The sequence below is a fragment of the Carex rostrata genome, chromosome 14 (assembly GCF_964058835.1).
Source record: "Carex rostrata chromosome 14, lpCarRost1.2, whole genome shotgun sequence".
In the NCBI taxonomy this organism is placed as follows: domain Eukaryota; kingdom Viridiplantae; phylum Streptophyta; class Magnoliopsida; order Poales; family Cyperaceae; genus Carex; species Carex rostrata.
In genome coordinates, this window is record NC_135931.1 from 99,712 (window position 1) to 114,955 (window position 15,244).

The 15,244-nt window shown below is 36.9% G+C and overlaps 1 protein-coding gene, 1 long non-coding RNA gene and 1 pseudogene across 3 annotated transcripts; 2 read left to right on the top strand and 1 right to left on the bottom strand.

The window, feature by feature from the left end:
* Window positions 1-2,375: 2,375 nt before the first annotated feature.
* On the top strand, window positions 2,376-6,444 carry LOC144565630 (uncharacterized). The gene is made up of 3 exons (XR_013514921.1): window positions 2,376-2,602; window positions 4,609-4,726; window positions 6,017-6,444. It is a non-coding gene; the product is annotated as an uncharacterized LOC144565630 (long non-coding RNA).
* Window positions 6,445-11,667: 5,223 nt separating this feature from the next.
* LOC144565622 (salicylic acid-binding protein 2-like) lies at window positions 11,668-13,057 on the bottom strand (annotated as a pseudogene). The gene is made up of 3 exons (XR_013514920.1): window positions 12,696-13,057; window positions 12,440-12,577; window positions 11,668-11,959 (listed from the first exon to the last, which is right to left on the bottom strand). The product of XR_013514920.1 is annotated as a salicylic acid-binding protein 2-like (transcript).
* A 460-nt stretch (window positions 13,058-13,517) lies between these two features.
* LOC144565346 (Oligosaccharyltransferase complex/magnesium transporter family protein) lies at window positions 13,518-14,774 on the top strand. The gene has a single exon (XM_078315077.1). It carries the CDS (start codon window positions 13,559-13,561, stop codon window positions 14,573-14,575), a length of 1,017 nt encoding a protein of 338 aa, XP_078171203.1. The 5' UTR covers window positions 13,518-13,558; the 3' UTR covers window positions 14,576-14,774.
* Window positions 14,775-15,244: the final 470 nt, after the last annotated feature.

The window sequence follows — 15,244 nt, forward strand, 5'->3', positions numbered from 1 at the left end:
CTTGAAATGCTTTAGGACATGCGTGATTATATTTTTATTTTGAAATGAAAGCTTGACATGATTTGGAAAAGAATGATTTGAAATATGATACTATGAACTGTGTTAAAGAACCAGATGTCTGAAACCTGACGATCATGTATGCGCCCTATTCGGGGTAAGCGTGTAATTTCTGTTATGTAGGCGCTAAACTTGTAGCAAATAACAGAAATTGCATAGGCGCCATATTCGGGGTAAGCGTGTAATTTTTCTTATGTAGGCGCTGTACTTGTAGCGCATAACATAAATTGCATAGGCGCCATATTCGTGGTAGCGCATGACTCGGTTATGTAGGCTCTGTACTTGTAGCGCATAACTTTAGTCATGTAGGCGCCCTATTCGGGGTAAGCGCATAATTTCAGGTTATGGCCATAACAGAAATTGTGTAGGCGCCATATTCATGGTAGCGCATGATTGGAGTCCTGTATGAGTCTTGACGGTCATGTAGGCGCTGAACTTGTAGCGCATGACCCAGTATTGTTAATACCAAAATGGTTATCTAATATAGTTATATTTTATTCTATCATGAATAGTCTTGAACAAAGCATGATTATATGATATTGTTGCACAACTAAATTGGATTGAACTTTTTAAATCTATTGCACATGAGCATTGCATGTCATAATATTTATTTGCTTGATTGATTTGCTACAAATTATTTCCATCACTTACTGATTATAAATTGTTATAGTATTATAAATTATTTCTCTAGGTTGCTCATTTCTTTTGTGGTATTTGAGAAACTTCTTAAACTTAACTTATAGTTATGTTTCTTGATTGAATATAGTTGGTAATTTGTATTCTTGGACTCTTAGATTATTGTACTATGTATTGTTTTGCTCGCTGTTGATTTGGTTTCAGTTGGTCGGATCTGAGGATAACTCGACTGGAACTGAATACCGCACTGGGAGATTTTCAATCTCTCACCGTTCCACTTTGTGGGTTCCAGGTACAAAACTCAAGATAAGAAAATGCGATGTCGAACATGAAGACTGTGGGACTTTCAAAAAAAAAAAAAAGAGTAAGTTATGTCATTGGTAATGTGTGTGTGTGTGTGTGTGTATATGATTTTATAAGATTTTAGAAATCGCCTTGTGCTGATGAGCGCGGCGAGTTGTCTGCCCTGCTGTCGGGGTGTGACAGTATACTCTTGACTAAACTTGTCTCATTGAAATATAAAGATAAGGGAAGTATTAGGGAGTACATCATTGAGATGTCTAACGTTGTTTCAAGACTAAGGGGCACTCAAGTTGGAGATCTCTGATGATCTCTTGATGCACTTAGTATTGATATCCCTTCCTCCACACTTTGGACAGTTTAGGATGAACTACAATTGTCAAAATGACAAATGGCCACTCAATGAACTCATCTCCCATTGTGTGGAAGAAGAGGAAAGACTGAAACAACATAAGACAGAAAGTGCACATGTTGCTACTACTTTCAAATTTAAGCTTCAGCTAAGCATAAGAAATATTATCAGAATAAGGATAATAAGGATGTTGCAGTAACCACCAACAAGAAACATGATAAGGGTGAGAAAGTTGTCACTTTGGAAAATGCCTGTTACTTCTGTGGTGCGGTTGGACACAAGAAGATTTATTACTGTTATATCCCTAAATTTTAAAACATATTTAATTTGCTAAATTAAATATTATGCTCAAATTTAAATTTTAGTTAATTAGATGACCTTTCAGATTTTATCTGACTAATTTAAAAACGAATCTAAAATTTTGAAATATAAACTAATTGCGAAATTATGTATATTAAGAAAGAAAATAAACCAAATGTTATCGACTCTTGTAAATAAATAAATCTATCAAGTTCTAATTAAGAAAATAAATATACAAATGTTTGTACAAATAACATTATATAAAAGTTACGTTCATTTATAAGCTATAGAATTTGATTTGGATAATTATATATATGTATATACTAATTAATATCAAATAGTTCGGATCCTAAAATCAAATTATAAACACTTAAGGATATTCATATGACATTATAAAATATTACGAAACCTTGATTCGAATTTATAAAGAGAATTTATTTTTAGATCAAACATTCAAGTTATATAAATTTCTGAATTTTTCTGAACCCTTTGATCTTGAATCTGCACGAATCCTGAAACCATTCTATCATTTGATTTCTGAATGTAATTGAAATGAAGAATAAACCCCATTTAACTTAATTTTCGGGTCCACTCAAGGAGTTGACTTCCCTTCGGTATATCTCATATTCTGCGTGACCTTTTTGGAAAATCTCAAACCGTTTAATACGTTCCGCACTAATCTTAAAGCAGACCCCCTCCCATTCAAAACCCTCAACTCTCTCTTCTCTCTTTCTCTCCCCTGCTTCTGGGTCCCGATGCCCCTCTTTCTGTCTTTCGCCGTGCCTCTTCGGAAAACCCTAAGAGAGGCGATTGCCTCTCTCTCTTTCGATCACGCGAGCGACACAGTCGCCTCAGTTCCACCTGTCCCGTCGTTTTGCCTGCGAGGGTGAAGCCACTGACAGTACGGCTGTCAGGGAGTTGCTCCCCTCCCCGCCATGCTGCCTTGTTTGATTCCGGGTATATAAGGTCTCTCTCTCCCTCGTTTTGGCTCTGGTTTGTTCTCTTTACCCCGCTCATGTGTTGAGAAAATCTTCTCTGTCTCTCTCTCGTTGCCTTTGAGTTCTGTTATGAGTGAAAATTCAGAAACCCTAGAAATTAGGGTTGAGGCTGGCTGGTGCTATCCTAGTGCCGTGCTGGTGTCGGCTTGGTGCTGTCTGGTGCTTAGTTGGAGCCGACCGTTCTTTTCCCAATCCATCTCGTGCTAGCTCAATCGGGTAAATTTCTGTAGTGCTCGTTAAATTGATCGGATTTTGTCTTTGCACGAGTTGTTGATTTTCTCGGCAAATATCTGACTTGGGTTGTGTGCCTTATTCTCCTGGCCGCCCCCCCTCCCCTTTTCCCCCTTCCTTTTTCTGTTCTGGTTCGCTCAGACCAGTATGTGTATGTGCTTGTGTTTGTTACGGCTTGGTTGATGCTTGACTGGTACCGTACCAGTACTTGTTCTGGTCTGTTCTGTGGTGTTTGATCTCTTGTTGCCTTGCTCTCTGCTCTGTTCTGTTGTTACTGGTCTGGCTTGTGCCTTGTTCTGACCAGTTGCCTTGACCTGTTCTGCTGGTTCTGTGTTGAAGCTGTACTGGTATTGTTCGACTGGTGCATCCATGTTGTTGTTTGTACTGATTGTGCTTGTATGTGATGCTGGTACCAGTGGTACCAGCCCAGTGAACTGCTGGTACTGTGCTGAATTGTTGTGCACCAGACCTTGACTTGACAGGGACCAAAATGTAAATAAATTAAATTGGGGGTTGTTTGTGCAAAATACAAACCCTTGGAAGTATTTAAAATCTAAGGGGGCCAAGGTGCAATTTTACATTAAAGTTGGGCTTAGGCCCTTGTATAAAAACAGAAACAAATGAATTGGAATTGGGCTTTGATTTGTTGGGCCTATATATAATTTATTAATAAATTAGAACAAGGCTTGGGCCTTAGTATAAATGGGCTTGGCAGATTTTAAAAGGATTAATTAATTATGGTACTTGGGTTTTTCCCAAATGGCGTAATTATCGGATAAAAACGTGGCTCTTAAAGTTAAGTTTTATAAGGAATCAAATTAAAAATCGGATGCTTACGTAAACTTGAACTAGCTCGGGAAATGATTATATCGTCCAGGGTCTTGACGCCTCGATGATAGCTCATAACATAATTTGAGCAGATACTATAATAACCCGATTGGACACCTGTATGATCCCGAAACAAATCAAACTAAAACTCCCAACACATTTAAAATAAAATAAAAGTTTCATAATAAGTTTTAAATGAAAATATTTCTTTTAAAATATTTTTAAACTTGTACGAAAAACTCGTTACTAATTAATAAAGAACAATTAATTAGCAATGGAAAATATTTATTTTGACTTACATTTGAAACGACTAATTATGCGTAGAATTAGATTAGTTATAAAATAACAAACTGCTCGACTTAGAAATAATTAGAAAAACACGTAAAATAGGTAAACATTTCTCTTCTAAAATTTTATAAACCAATTTACGTGTCTAAATTATAATATAACTAAAAGCATAATTATAATACTTATTAGTTTAGTAATAATTACATAATTTATACATTTCTGTAAGAATAGTAATATTAGGAAATTGTAATAATAAATTAACTTCTAAACTGCAATTTGACCGATTAAAATAACGATAGTTAAGTTAGAATAAATCAAGTAGCTGAGTAATTAGGATATACATTAAGTAGGTAAGAGCACGTATAAAAATTTTGTAACTCACGAATAATTTTACGAATATTTTTACATTAGAAACTTTACTATAAATTAAATTAGATTAAAATTAGATTAGTTAAAATGAAACAAATGATTAAGATCTGATAAATCGGTTCAGTCAGACTAACTGAATCGAAAACTTTATAAGACCGAAATAATCGATAACCTAACCTACACGATAATTGGGACGAGGGTTAGAGTATTTTAGAGTAGACTCTAATTAGTGTAAATTCGTAATTTCAGATCGGTCGATTCCGGACGAGTCTGATCCGTGGACTGATCCAGCTGACCCGCAATTTGGAGCATATGCGGAGCACGCTGATTTCGCTGAGGGTTAGTCATAGAGTCTTCAGCCCTACAAGTGTGGGATATCTGAATTATTCTTTTCGTGGGCGTACTCTTACCAGTCGATCCATCTGACCTGACATCCGCACTTTATTTTTAAGTAGTTGCATTTAAACTGTAGAGCATGTTTATCCTTTCTGCACTGTAGTTAGATTTGCATAAACCATGAAAAACCTGAATTTACTGTATTTTAGGAGTAGAATAATTAAATAATATTATAAATATATTATTAGAATATTAGGTTATTAGTTGTCTCCTTCTCGTGGAAGACAATATATTATTATTATAATACGTGCATACGCATGCATTGGTGAGAGCTGAGCAGAGCCGAGTGACTTCGTTCCGTCTTAGTGTCACTTGGCATGGGACGGCCCGACAGCCACTGAGCTGAGGGTCACTTGATCCTTGGATGGTTTTAGGATTTATATTATATGTATAAACTTGATTATATATCATTTTCGATCATTTTACTATTTGACGTGAGCAGTTCCGATCTCGAGTTCTGTGGCACGATACGATTCGGGAATTTATTCCTTCCCTACATTAGGAGCTACTTTGCCTATAACGGAAGTTCCCAAGGTCCAATGCGGGTCTTGAGGAATGAAGTGCAAGTGCATAAGGTCGGCGAGCCTTGATGCGCGGGGTCGAGCTCGAGTCGAGCCCCTGATTCCTATTGGTCTGGCCGGACGGTAGAGTTCTCTCCTGCTCATGAGGGAAGAGATTAACTTTTTACGACTTGCATTGTATGATTTCTCCTATTGGATATGTTTGGGTGATGAATCGTTAGGCGAGATGACACACTGGATTTGATATAACCATCGGCTAGTGTGTTGTATAACTTGTGGGCAATGCTCGATGTCATTAGGCAACGTGTATCATTGTACCTATGAACACAGTCCTTGGATTATATTGGTTGGATCTTTAGTCCTATTGGCACAGCACGGGGTGATATACTTTATCCATATTATTATTATTATTATTATTATTATTATTATTATTATTGTATTTGACACACACAGTGCAAGGAGTACTGGATTCCGACTTGATTTATATCCGATATTACACCTTGATTTTATTTTGGGTTTATTCCGCATGTTGGCATAATATGATAATCGCATCATGGCATCATTCAAAGTATTATAAATTCTATTGGATATTAATATAGGTTCACACATGTGCATATTTTTAAATTGTATTCATTTTATAAATAAAAGTGCTTTGACCGTAGAGGATCCCTGAGGGGATAATTCTGGGTCACATACTGGGCGATTCGTCGCTCACCCACAAGTTGTTTCGTGGGTTTTAGGTACAGGTTCTGGCGGTCCGTAGCAGGAGATGTCAGGAGCTGTCTCTGAGGGCCACACCACTTGACCTAGTTAGGGTTAGGCTTTTGATTAGGTTTACGAGTCTCGTATTTCCTGTGTTATATATACGGGCTCGATAGATCATGTATCCCCTTCTATAGATGGTGTTATTTGGATCCGAGATGGATCGAATTATATGTTATGTATGTGTATGTTTATTTATTTGCTATGTGACTGATGCTTGATATTTATATTATTTTGCTTCCGCTGCTGTTTGATTTATTAGTCATGATTAGCCTTGTGTGCTTAATGATTAATTAAGCACGAGGCGATGTTGATCACACCTTAATCCAGAATCCCTGGTTTGGGGTGTGACAATAACCAGAATTATCACGCATGGTGTGCTAAGAAAGGTAAATCTCTTGTCACGGTTTGTACGAAAATTAATTTATCTTCTGTATCTAAATATATTTGGTGGATAGATTCAGGTGTAACTACTCACATAGTCACATAAGTGTATCTTTGTAGGGTTGCCTAAATTGCCGGAAGCCAAGTGATGATAAGAGATTCATCTTTGTGGACGATGGCAATAAAGTTGAGGTGGAGGCTATTGGGACTTATAGATTATTATTAAAATCAGTATTTTATTTGAATTTGTATGAGACTTTTGTTGTGCCATTTTTTAGACGTAACTTAATTTCTATTTCTGCATTGGATAAGTATGGATTTACTTGTACTTTTGGAAGTGGAAACTTTAGTTTGTTTCATGATTCAAAACAAGTTGGTTATGGTTTTCTTTCTGTTTATGATAATCTATATTTTTTGGATGTCAATAGCATATATATTGAAACCTTGCATGTGGATACAAATAGTAAGAAAAGAAAATTAACTAATGAGAATTCGGCTACATTATGACATAAGCAATTATGTCACATTTCTAAGAATAGAATTGAGAGACTTATGTCAAATGACATTCTACAACCCTTAAATTTTTTAGATTTTGGTGATTGTATTAATTGCATAAAAGGAAAACAAACCAATTTCAGAAAATATAAAGTCAATAGGTGTTCAAAAGTCTTGGAATTAATTCATACCGATATCTGTGGTCCATTTCCAATGGCTACAATAAATGGTCACCGGTATTTTATTAGTTTTCTAGATGACTATTCAAGATATGACTACATATATTTAATTAAGGAAAAGGCTGAAGCCCTTGACATGTTCAAAAGGTTCAAAGCAGAAGTTGAGTTACAACTTAACAAACACATTAAGGCCATTAGATCTGACTGTGGTGGTGAATATTACAGCAGATATGATGGATCAGGAGAATAATGTAAATGACCTTTTGCACATTTCATAGATGAATGCGGGATTGTGCCTCAGTATACATTGCATGGTTCATCGATAATGAATGGTGTTTCTGAGAGGCGTAATCGAACACTTAAGGACATGGTAAGAAGTATGAATAGTCGCACTAATTTACCAAAGAGTCTATGGGGGTGAAGCCTTAAAAACAATAGCATATATCCTAAATAAAGTGCCCACTAAAGCAACTAACAAAACCCCATACGAGATGTGGAATGGGCGAAAGCCTAATTTAAAACATTTGCGTGTGTAGGGATGTCCAGCTGAAGCAAAGTCTTATAGGCCGATCGCTTGGGATGAAATAACTGTTAGTTTACCTTCGGATTATGTAGTTTATCTTCAAGAGCATGAGTTTGGTATGTTAGAAAATGACCCCATAAATTTTCAACAAGTTATGAAAGACTCTAACTCTCAAAAGTGGATCGATGCCATGAATGAGAAAATAAAATCTATGGCTGACAATGAGTTTCGAAAATTGTCCCATTACCTAAAGGAGCGAGACCCATTGGTTGTAAATGGATATTTAAAACCAAAAGGAATTCGAAAGGTAATGTGGAGAAATATAGGACCCGTCTTGTCGCTAAGGGTTTTACACAAAAAGAAGGCATCGATTATAAAGAGACTTTCTCTCCAGTTTCATTGAAAGACTCTTTAAGGATTATATTGGCATTAGTGGCACATTTCGATTTGGAGCTTCATCAGATGGATGTTAAGACTGTGTTTCTCAATGGTGACATTGAGGAAACAATCTATATGGTGCAACTAGAAAACTATGTATCGGGAGATGCAAAGTCTATGATATGCAAACTCAAGAAATCCATTTATGGGCTAAAGCAAGCGTTTCGGCAATGGTACGACAAATTCCACAATGTGATTATCTCATTTGGTTTTGAGATAAATCTTGTGGATGAGTGTATATACCTCAAGTTCTGTGGGAATAAGTTTGTGTTTCTGATTTTATATGTGGATAACATATTGCTTGCTAGCAATGATATAAATATGTTGCATGAAACTAAGAAATTTCTGATGAAGAATTTTGAGATGAAAGATCTTGGTGATGCATAATTTTTCCTAAGGAATGAAGTATTGAGAAATAGAACACAAGGTATATTACGATTATCCTAAATGAATTATATCGAAAAAGTCTTGAAAAGGTATGGCATGCAAGACAGTAAACCAGGAAATACCCCTATGGCAAAATGAGACAAATTCAGTCTCAGCCAATGCCCAAAGAATCATTTAGAAAAGAGAGTAATGCAAAAGTATCCATATGCCTCAATTATTGGGAGCATCATGTATGCAAAAGTGTGTACGCGTTCGGATATTGCGTTCATCACTGGCATGTTGGGCCGATACTTATCTAATCCAGGTCTAGATCATTGGAAAGCAGCCAAACAGGTCTTGAGGTACCTGAAGCGAACAAAAAACCACATGCTCACCTATTGGAGATCGGACGAGTTAGAGGTCATTGGATATACCGACTCGTATTTTGGAGGATGTCAAAATAGCATGAAATCTACATTCGGCTACATTTACATGTTAGCTGGAGGGGTTATTTCATGGAAGAGTGCTAAACAGTCACTTGTAGCATCTTCCACAATGGCCGCATAATTTGTAGCATGTCATGAGGCATCGAATCATGGTATATAGCTACGCAATTTTGTCACTAGGCTGCGTATAGTAGAGTCTATAGAGAGACCACTGAAATTGTATTGTGATAATAATTCGGCTGTGCTATACGCAAACAACAACCAAAGTTCGTCAAAGTCAAAGTACATTGACATTAAGTTCTTGATTGTAAAAGAAAGAGTACAAAATGGTTAGTTGACAATAGAATATATAGGGACAGACTCCATGTTAGCAGATCCACTTACGAAATGATTACCACCCAATAAGTATGAAGAGCATGTTGCTCATATGGGGGATAATTACTATTGAAGAAATTTAGTTTTAGTGGGAGTCCATTTGTTGTATATTTTGATGTTCTATTTTGTAATTTTGGATAATGAAACTTGTATTAGAAAACAAATTATTTTTGTTATATGCATATCATTGCAAAAGGATTGTTGTATACATTATGTTTCTAATTTAGTTTTTTGACCTTAATTTGAGTATGTGATTTGCAAATTGTTTATTTGAATTTTACATTTTACAACAAGTTTATGAAATTTGGTTTCAAGATTTTAGTGGGAGATCTAGTTAGAAATTGGCACGTAAGATCACAATTGCGTGTAATTTCTATGCTACACATCCACATCATGATTCATGTCATTTGGTTATGTTAGTACTTTGATTATTGATGATTTAGTCATGATTAAAATAAATGTGACGAAAGCTGCTTTAGTCCTTGTCTAATGTAATTGATGGACGGAATTGGCCTAGGAATACATAAAGATGACAGAAAAGTATATGCGCACATAAGGTTGACAATACATAATTAAAAGAATATAACATATTGCTCAAGTGGGAGATTGTTGGATCTTAATCCAACGTTGAGCATATATGTGATATAATTATGAATTATTTATTGTCATATATGATTGTCACAATTAAAGTGATCTAACATGAAATTAAGATATTAGACAATCTATGTATTCAATAGGATGTGGTCCATAAGTGTGTAGAACAAATTGGGTAAAGATCAAATAATTGATGGATTGATTCTGAAATTTACAATTGAGAAAACTGCCTTTTGGGAGCCCAGTGCGGGTGGCTCACCCGCACTGGATCTGAGTGCGGACGCACTCAGTACTTAGCCAAATTCTGAGAACTTCAGAATAACATAGAAAAAGTCTGAGCCTAATGCTGACGCACTGAGCTCCAGTGCGGGTCAGCCACCCGCACTCAGGACTTATGCAATTTTTCTGAGGTTAAAAGCAGAAAAGTCCGAGCCCAGTGCGAACGCACTGAGCTCCAGTGCGAGTCAGGCACCCGCACTCAGGACTTAGGCAAAATTCAAGGCTAAAAAAAAGCAGTTATTTGGACATGTCTCGATCCAGTGCGGCCCAGTGCACCAGCACTCGCGTTGCCAAATGTGTAAACCTATATAAAGATGGGTCCCCAAGGCACAAGATAGCTAACTTATCTCAGAATTCTAAAAGAGGTTATTCTTAAACAAAATTTTGAGAGTCTTCTCCCTTCTTTCACCATCAAAGAATTGAGAGGAGAAATCCATTAGAAATTTAGAAATGATTTCTCAAGGACAATCTTGTTGCTTTGAAAGACCTAATCTAAGATCTAACCAAAAGGGTGAGAAAGGAATAGCTAAGGTACTAGAGTCTTGTCTCGCGCTCACAGAGACAGTTGCTGCTCCAACTTTGAATTTGATATTCCATGGCAAACGACATAAAATCAAGTATTGTATTCTGCACTAAAGTTTATGTTTTGGGTCTCTTTGGCATATGACGGTCCTTAAGTTAAGGTGAGGATAGTTTCTTTTTTCCCGGAGTATAAGTGTTTGACTCTTAGATGAGATATAATTGTTTGATCTCTAAATAAGGCATAATTGTTTGTCCTTCATAATTCCCAACAAGATGATATCGCCCATCCCAGTTATTCAATTAATGTAATCCATCCACTTTATGACCATAACATACTCGACAAAGGACATAGATTGGTAAAATAATTTGATCATTAATATTTACAGAAATGCCAGTAACATACCTTGAAGCATCAGAGTTTCCAGAGAGCTCACAAATAAGAGAGATCTCGGAAATAGGAATTGGAATATGCAAAGGATTCTTAAGCTCAGCAATCAACTCTTACTGCCTATGAAACCCCCAAGCTCCTATTGGATTTGGAATAGGGTTAATCTGTCAGATTGTAATCTCATTCACTGCTAAGATGTATGTTAGTGACAGGACATTACTGTACCCTGACTGATGCAACACCAATGGCTGTTAGGTTGTGAAATACAACACAAAAATAAACCAAGAAAGACATAAGAATAAAAATGGGTTGGTTTATTTAAACTCGATCAGATAAGCTTGAACCAGTATCTAAGGCCTGAATTAACTATTATATATGAGGTTAGCAAACATACATAATAGAAATAAATAAAAGATGTTAATTGAAAATGAAAAGGCTAGCTAAGAGTTATATAATAATAATATACCTCCCACTCCACAAACACACACAGTGGTTGTACTTCTCAATTGAATACAAGTTTTATTTTATCTTTTGCTTCATCATTGTCTTTCATTGCCAAATTTGAATGTTTAATTATTGTAGCAATCCATGGACAGTGACTAACATAGAGCGAGTCTTTTCCTTTATATATTGTACAGTGTACACTTATTAAATTAAGACAAGGAAGCAAAATGAAGTAGACAGTCAGAGAGCTCCTTTGGTGTTGATAACATGGCCATATGATCGGCTCCTTCAATAGTTCTGACCTCTTTGACAGGCTTGTTCTCTATCATCCAATGCTGGAACGGAGCCGGAATTGCCAAATCTTGACTGCAAACAACATAGAACATATCCACCGATCCGTATCTGCTTTCAGAAAATGGTGGTTGGTTCTGCAAATCCTCAATGAATAATGATGCTGACCTGGCTAGACTTGTTATTAGTGTAAAATCCTGTAGAGCATTATAGTTAAAATAATTACTTACTAAGGGTGTGAATAAAAAATTTGTATTCAGGCCAACTATACTGAATTAGTGAAAACTGTATATACTGAATCATACAAATTTGCTGGTTGGTTCAGGTTCAATACACACCAGTACATAAATCAGGCTAATGTTACTAGTCATAATATTCTTCTTTTGCACCATCAGCAATGTAGCTCTTTATTTATTAATTTATTTTTTATAATTTTTTTAGTATTACGACCTCAACAGTGAATTCAAGCTTAGATGAGGTTTTCACCATTGTCTAAGAAATATACTGTCACTTGGCAGCCCCTGCCAATCAATTAAAAACAAAATAAAAAAAATAAACTAAGAAATATACTGCAACAAGTGACAAGTTATTCTCATGCAGAACCAAATACCAAGACAGACTAGCATGTGAACAATTATGTAGTACTACTAAATCAATTAGTATATTGTAATTAATACCTCAGATGAGGAGAGTTGGCATAACAAGGATTGCACAAATTGAGGCCCATATGACAGGGATGTGATGAGCTTATCTCCAGCTTTGTATGATTTAATCTCGTTATCCATCCATGATGATAACCAACCTTCTTGATGAAACTGCACATGTTATTTAAAATTAATGTTTAGTGAAGAACCAACCATGCATACACTATCTTTAATTAGACTACCAATTCACTCCAAAATGATCAAATCATTTGGAGAGAGTGATTAATACCTTCTCGATCACATAAGATGGCCTCGAGGTAAAGTCTGGCATCTGTGCCGTGACAAATACTGCAGCTGATACCTTCTCAGGGAACTCCTCCATAGCCAAAGCTATGTTAATACCTCCCAAACTGTGACCAACTAACACAACCTTGTCTCCCACGGGAAGTGAGGCCATAATCTCCAGTAGAGGTTTAGAGTATTCTCTAAAGGTCGATACATCGGTAAGTTTTCGTTCGTCTATACCAGACGCGGTCAGGTCAGGAACTGTGACATGGTGACCAGCAGATCGCAATGCAGTTGACACCTTGTACCAGCACCATGGACAAGTATTATGTGTTTTTTTTCAGCTTCCATTCTGCTCACTTGTATTGTATTGTATTGTATTTCTTTGTTTTCTTAATTTCCTTAATGAGAGATAAAATTACCACGCGCGCAAAGGGATATATATTAAAAAAGTGTAGGCTGTTTTTGGTGTACTGTAAACGGATGAATGAATGAACCTTAATTAATTATATATCTTTGTCAAGCAGCATCAATTGACCAAAGTTTAGAGTTCCGAGTTCCGGCTGCTCAACAATCTCATTGGTAGTGGTAGGGACAATTTGTCGAACAATTTGTGGACGACGTATGCCTGTGGACTTCGATTCAGACGTAAGTCATGACGCACGCCAAGCGCTTTTCTTATCTTATCTGATCTTTTTCTGATTCTCATTTGGGCCGGGCCATTATGATGTTATTATAGGCCCAATCTGCGAGACCCGTTGACCCGCTCCGTTTACTCCGGCTCTCCGTTCCGATCTAATAATCTCCATTTTCTCTCAAGTCTGAACCCTAAACCACCAATCACTCTTTTTTTTTTGTGATCCAGCAATGGCGACCGAGCCATTTCTTCTCCTTGTTCTCCTCCTCCTCACCACATCCACCATCACTTTCTCATCGCCATCGTCTGAAGATCTTGCGGCCGAGCTCGAATCGCTCCGAGCCACCTCTCCCTCTGGCGTCATCCACTTAAACGATGCCTCCGTCTCGCGCTTCCTCTCCACGGCTCCAACTCCTCGCCCTTATTCAATCCTCATCTTCTTCGACGCGTCTCAGCTCAGATCCAAACCTGAACTGCATTTACCCGAGCTCAGATCTGAATTTGGCATCCTCTCTGACTCCTTCTTCAAGCACAACCCCACTTCTTCCCGCCTTTTCTTCGCTGAGATAGAATTCACGGAATCTCAGGCCTCCTTTGCGCAATTCGGGGTCAACTCTCTCCCCCATGTCAGGTTAGTGGGACCCAACCATCGTGCTTTGAAGGACTCTGATCAGATGGACCAGTCGTACTTTTCCCGGCTTGCTGAATCCATGTCTGAGTTTGTGGAGTCACGAACCGGGTTGGAGGTTGGCCCAATTATACGTCCCCCTCCTCTGTCCCGATCCCAAGTGATTGCACTTGGAGTTATAGCTCTGATTGCCATGCCATTCATGGTAAAGAAGGTGATTAAAGGGGAAACCTTGTTACATGACCCAAAAGTTTGGATGGGATCAGCTGTATTTGTGTATTACTTTAGTGTATCTGGTACAATGCATGGTATTATCCGTGGGTCGCCTTTGTTTATGAGGGATAGAAATGATCCAGACAAACTTGTGTTTTTCTACGAAGGGTCAGGAATGCAACTTGGTGCAGAAGGGTTTGCAGTTGGGTTTTTGTACATCATTGTTGGACTGATGATTGCCTTTGTAACACATGGATTGGTAAAAGTTCGAAATGTGGCAACTCAGAGGATTTTTATGTTGATAGCCATGGTGATTGGGTTTTGGGCTGTGAAGAAGGTGATTTATTTGGATAATTGGAAGACTGGGTATGCAATCCATACCTTCTGGCCAAACAGTTGGAGGTGAATAACTTTATTGAGGTAATTTTACTATAATTTCTGTCTTTCATTACTGGGTCTTTTGATAAGGAACTCTGAATTTTGTAGCTTAAATTTTAGTTTCACCTTTATTTTGTTGGATATCTTATTCATCCATAGTGAAGTGTTTGACAGAAGATTTGAATTTATAAACATGTATGTTGGACATTTTCTTAATGCTTTTGAAATGTTACTGATGCCATTTTCTTTTTTCTTTTTTGAGATTCGGAAATGTGAAGTCATATCTGCTGGGTTAAAGTAAACACATCCTTATTTACCTATTTGCCGTTTGTTGAGTGCACCCTTTCAGTAAAAGAGTTGGACATTTATAAGTTGTTCTTTTAGCAAAGTCCATTGGCATTTGGCAAATTTCATTACTGATTATTGAAACAAAAGATGCAAGTTGATCGAGACATTCAACATTCAAACCCTCCTAGAATGCATAATTACAGCATCAGGTCTTTGTTAGGTAATCTAAAAACAAGAATTACATGGAAGGAGCAAAATGACTTCTTAATCCCTTTCATAATAATATTTGGTCGCAATCTGAGTGATTGGAATTCCTGTGACTCAACTTCCTGAGGGCCTGTTCGGTGGAAGTAAAAGTTTAGTAAAAATTATTTAAAAAAATTAACTGAAAAATACTATTTTGAAATAC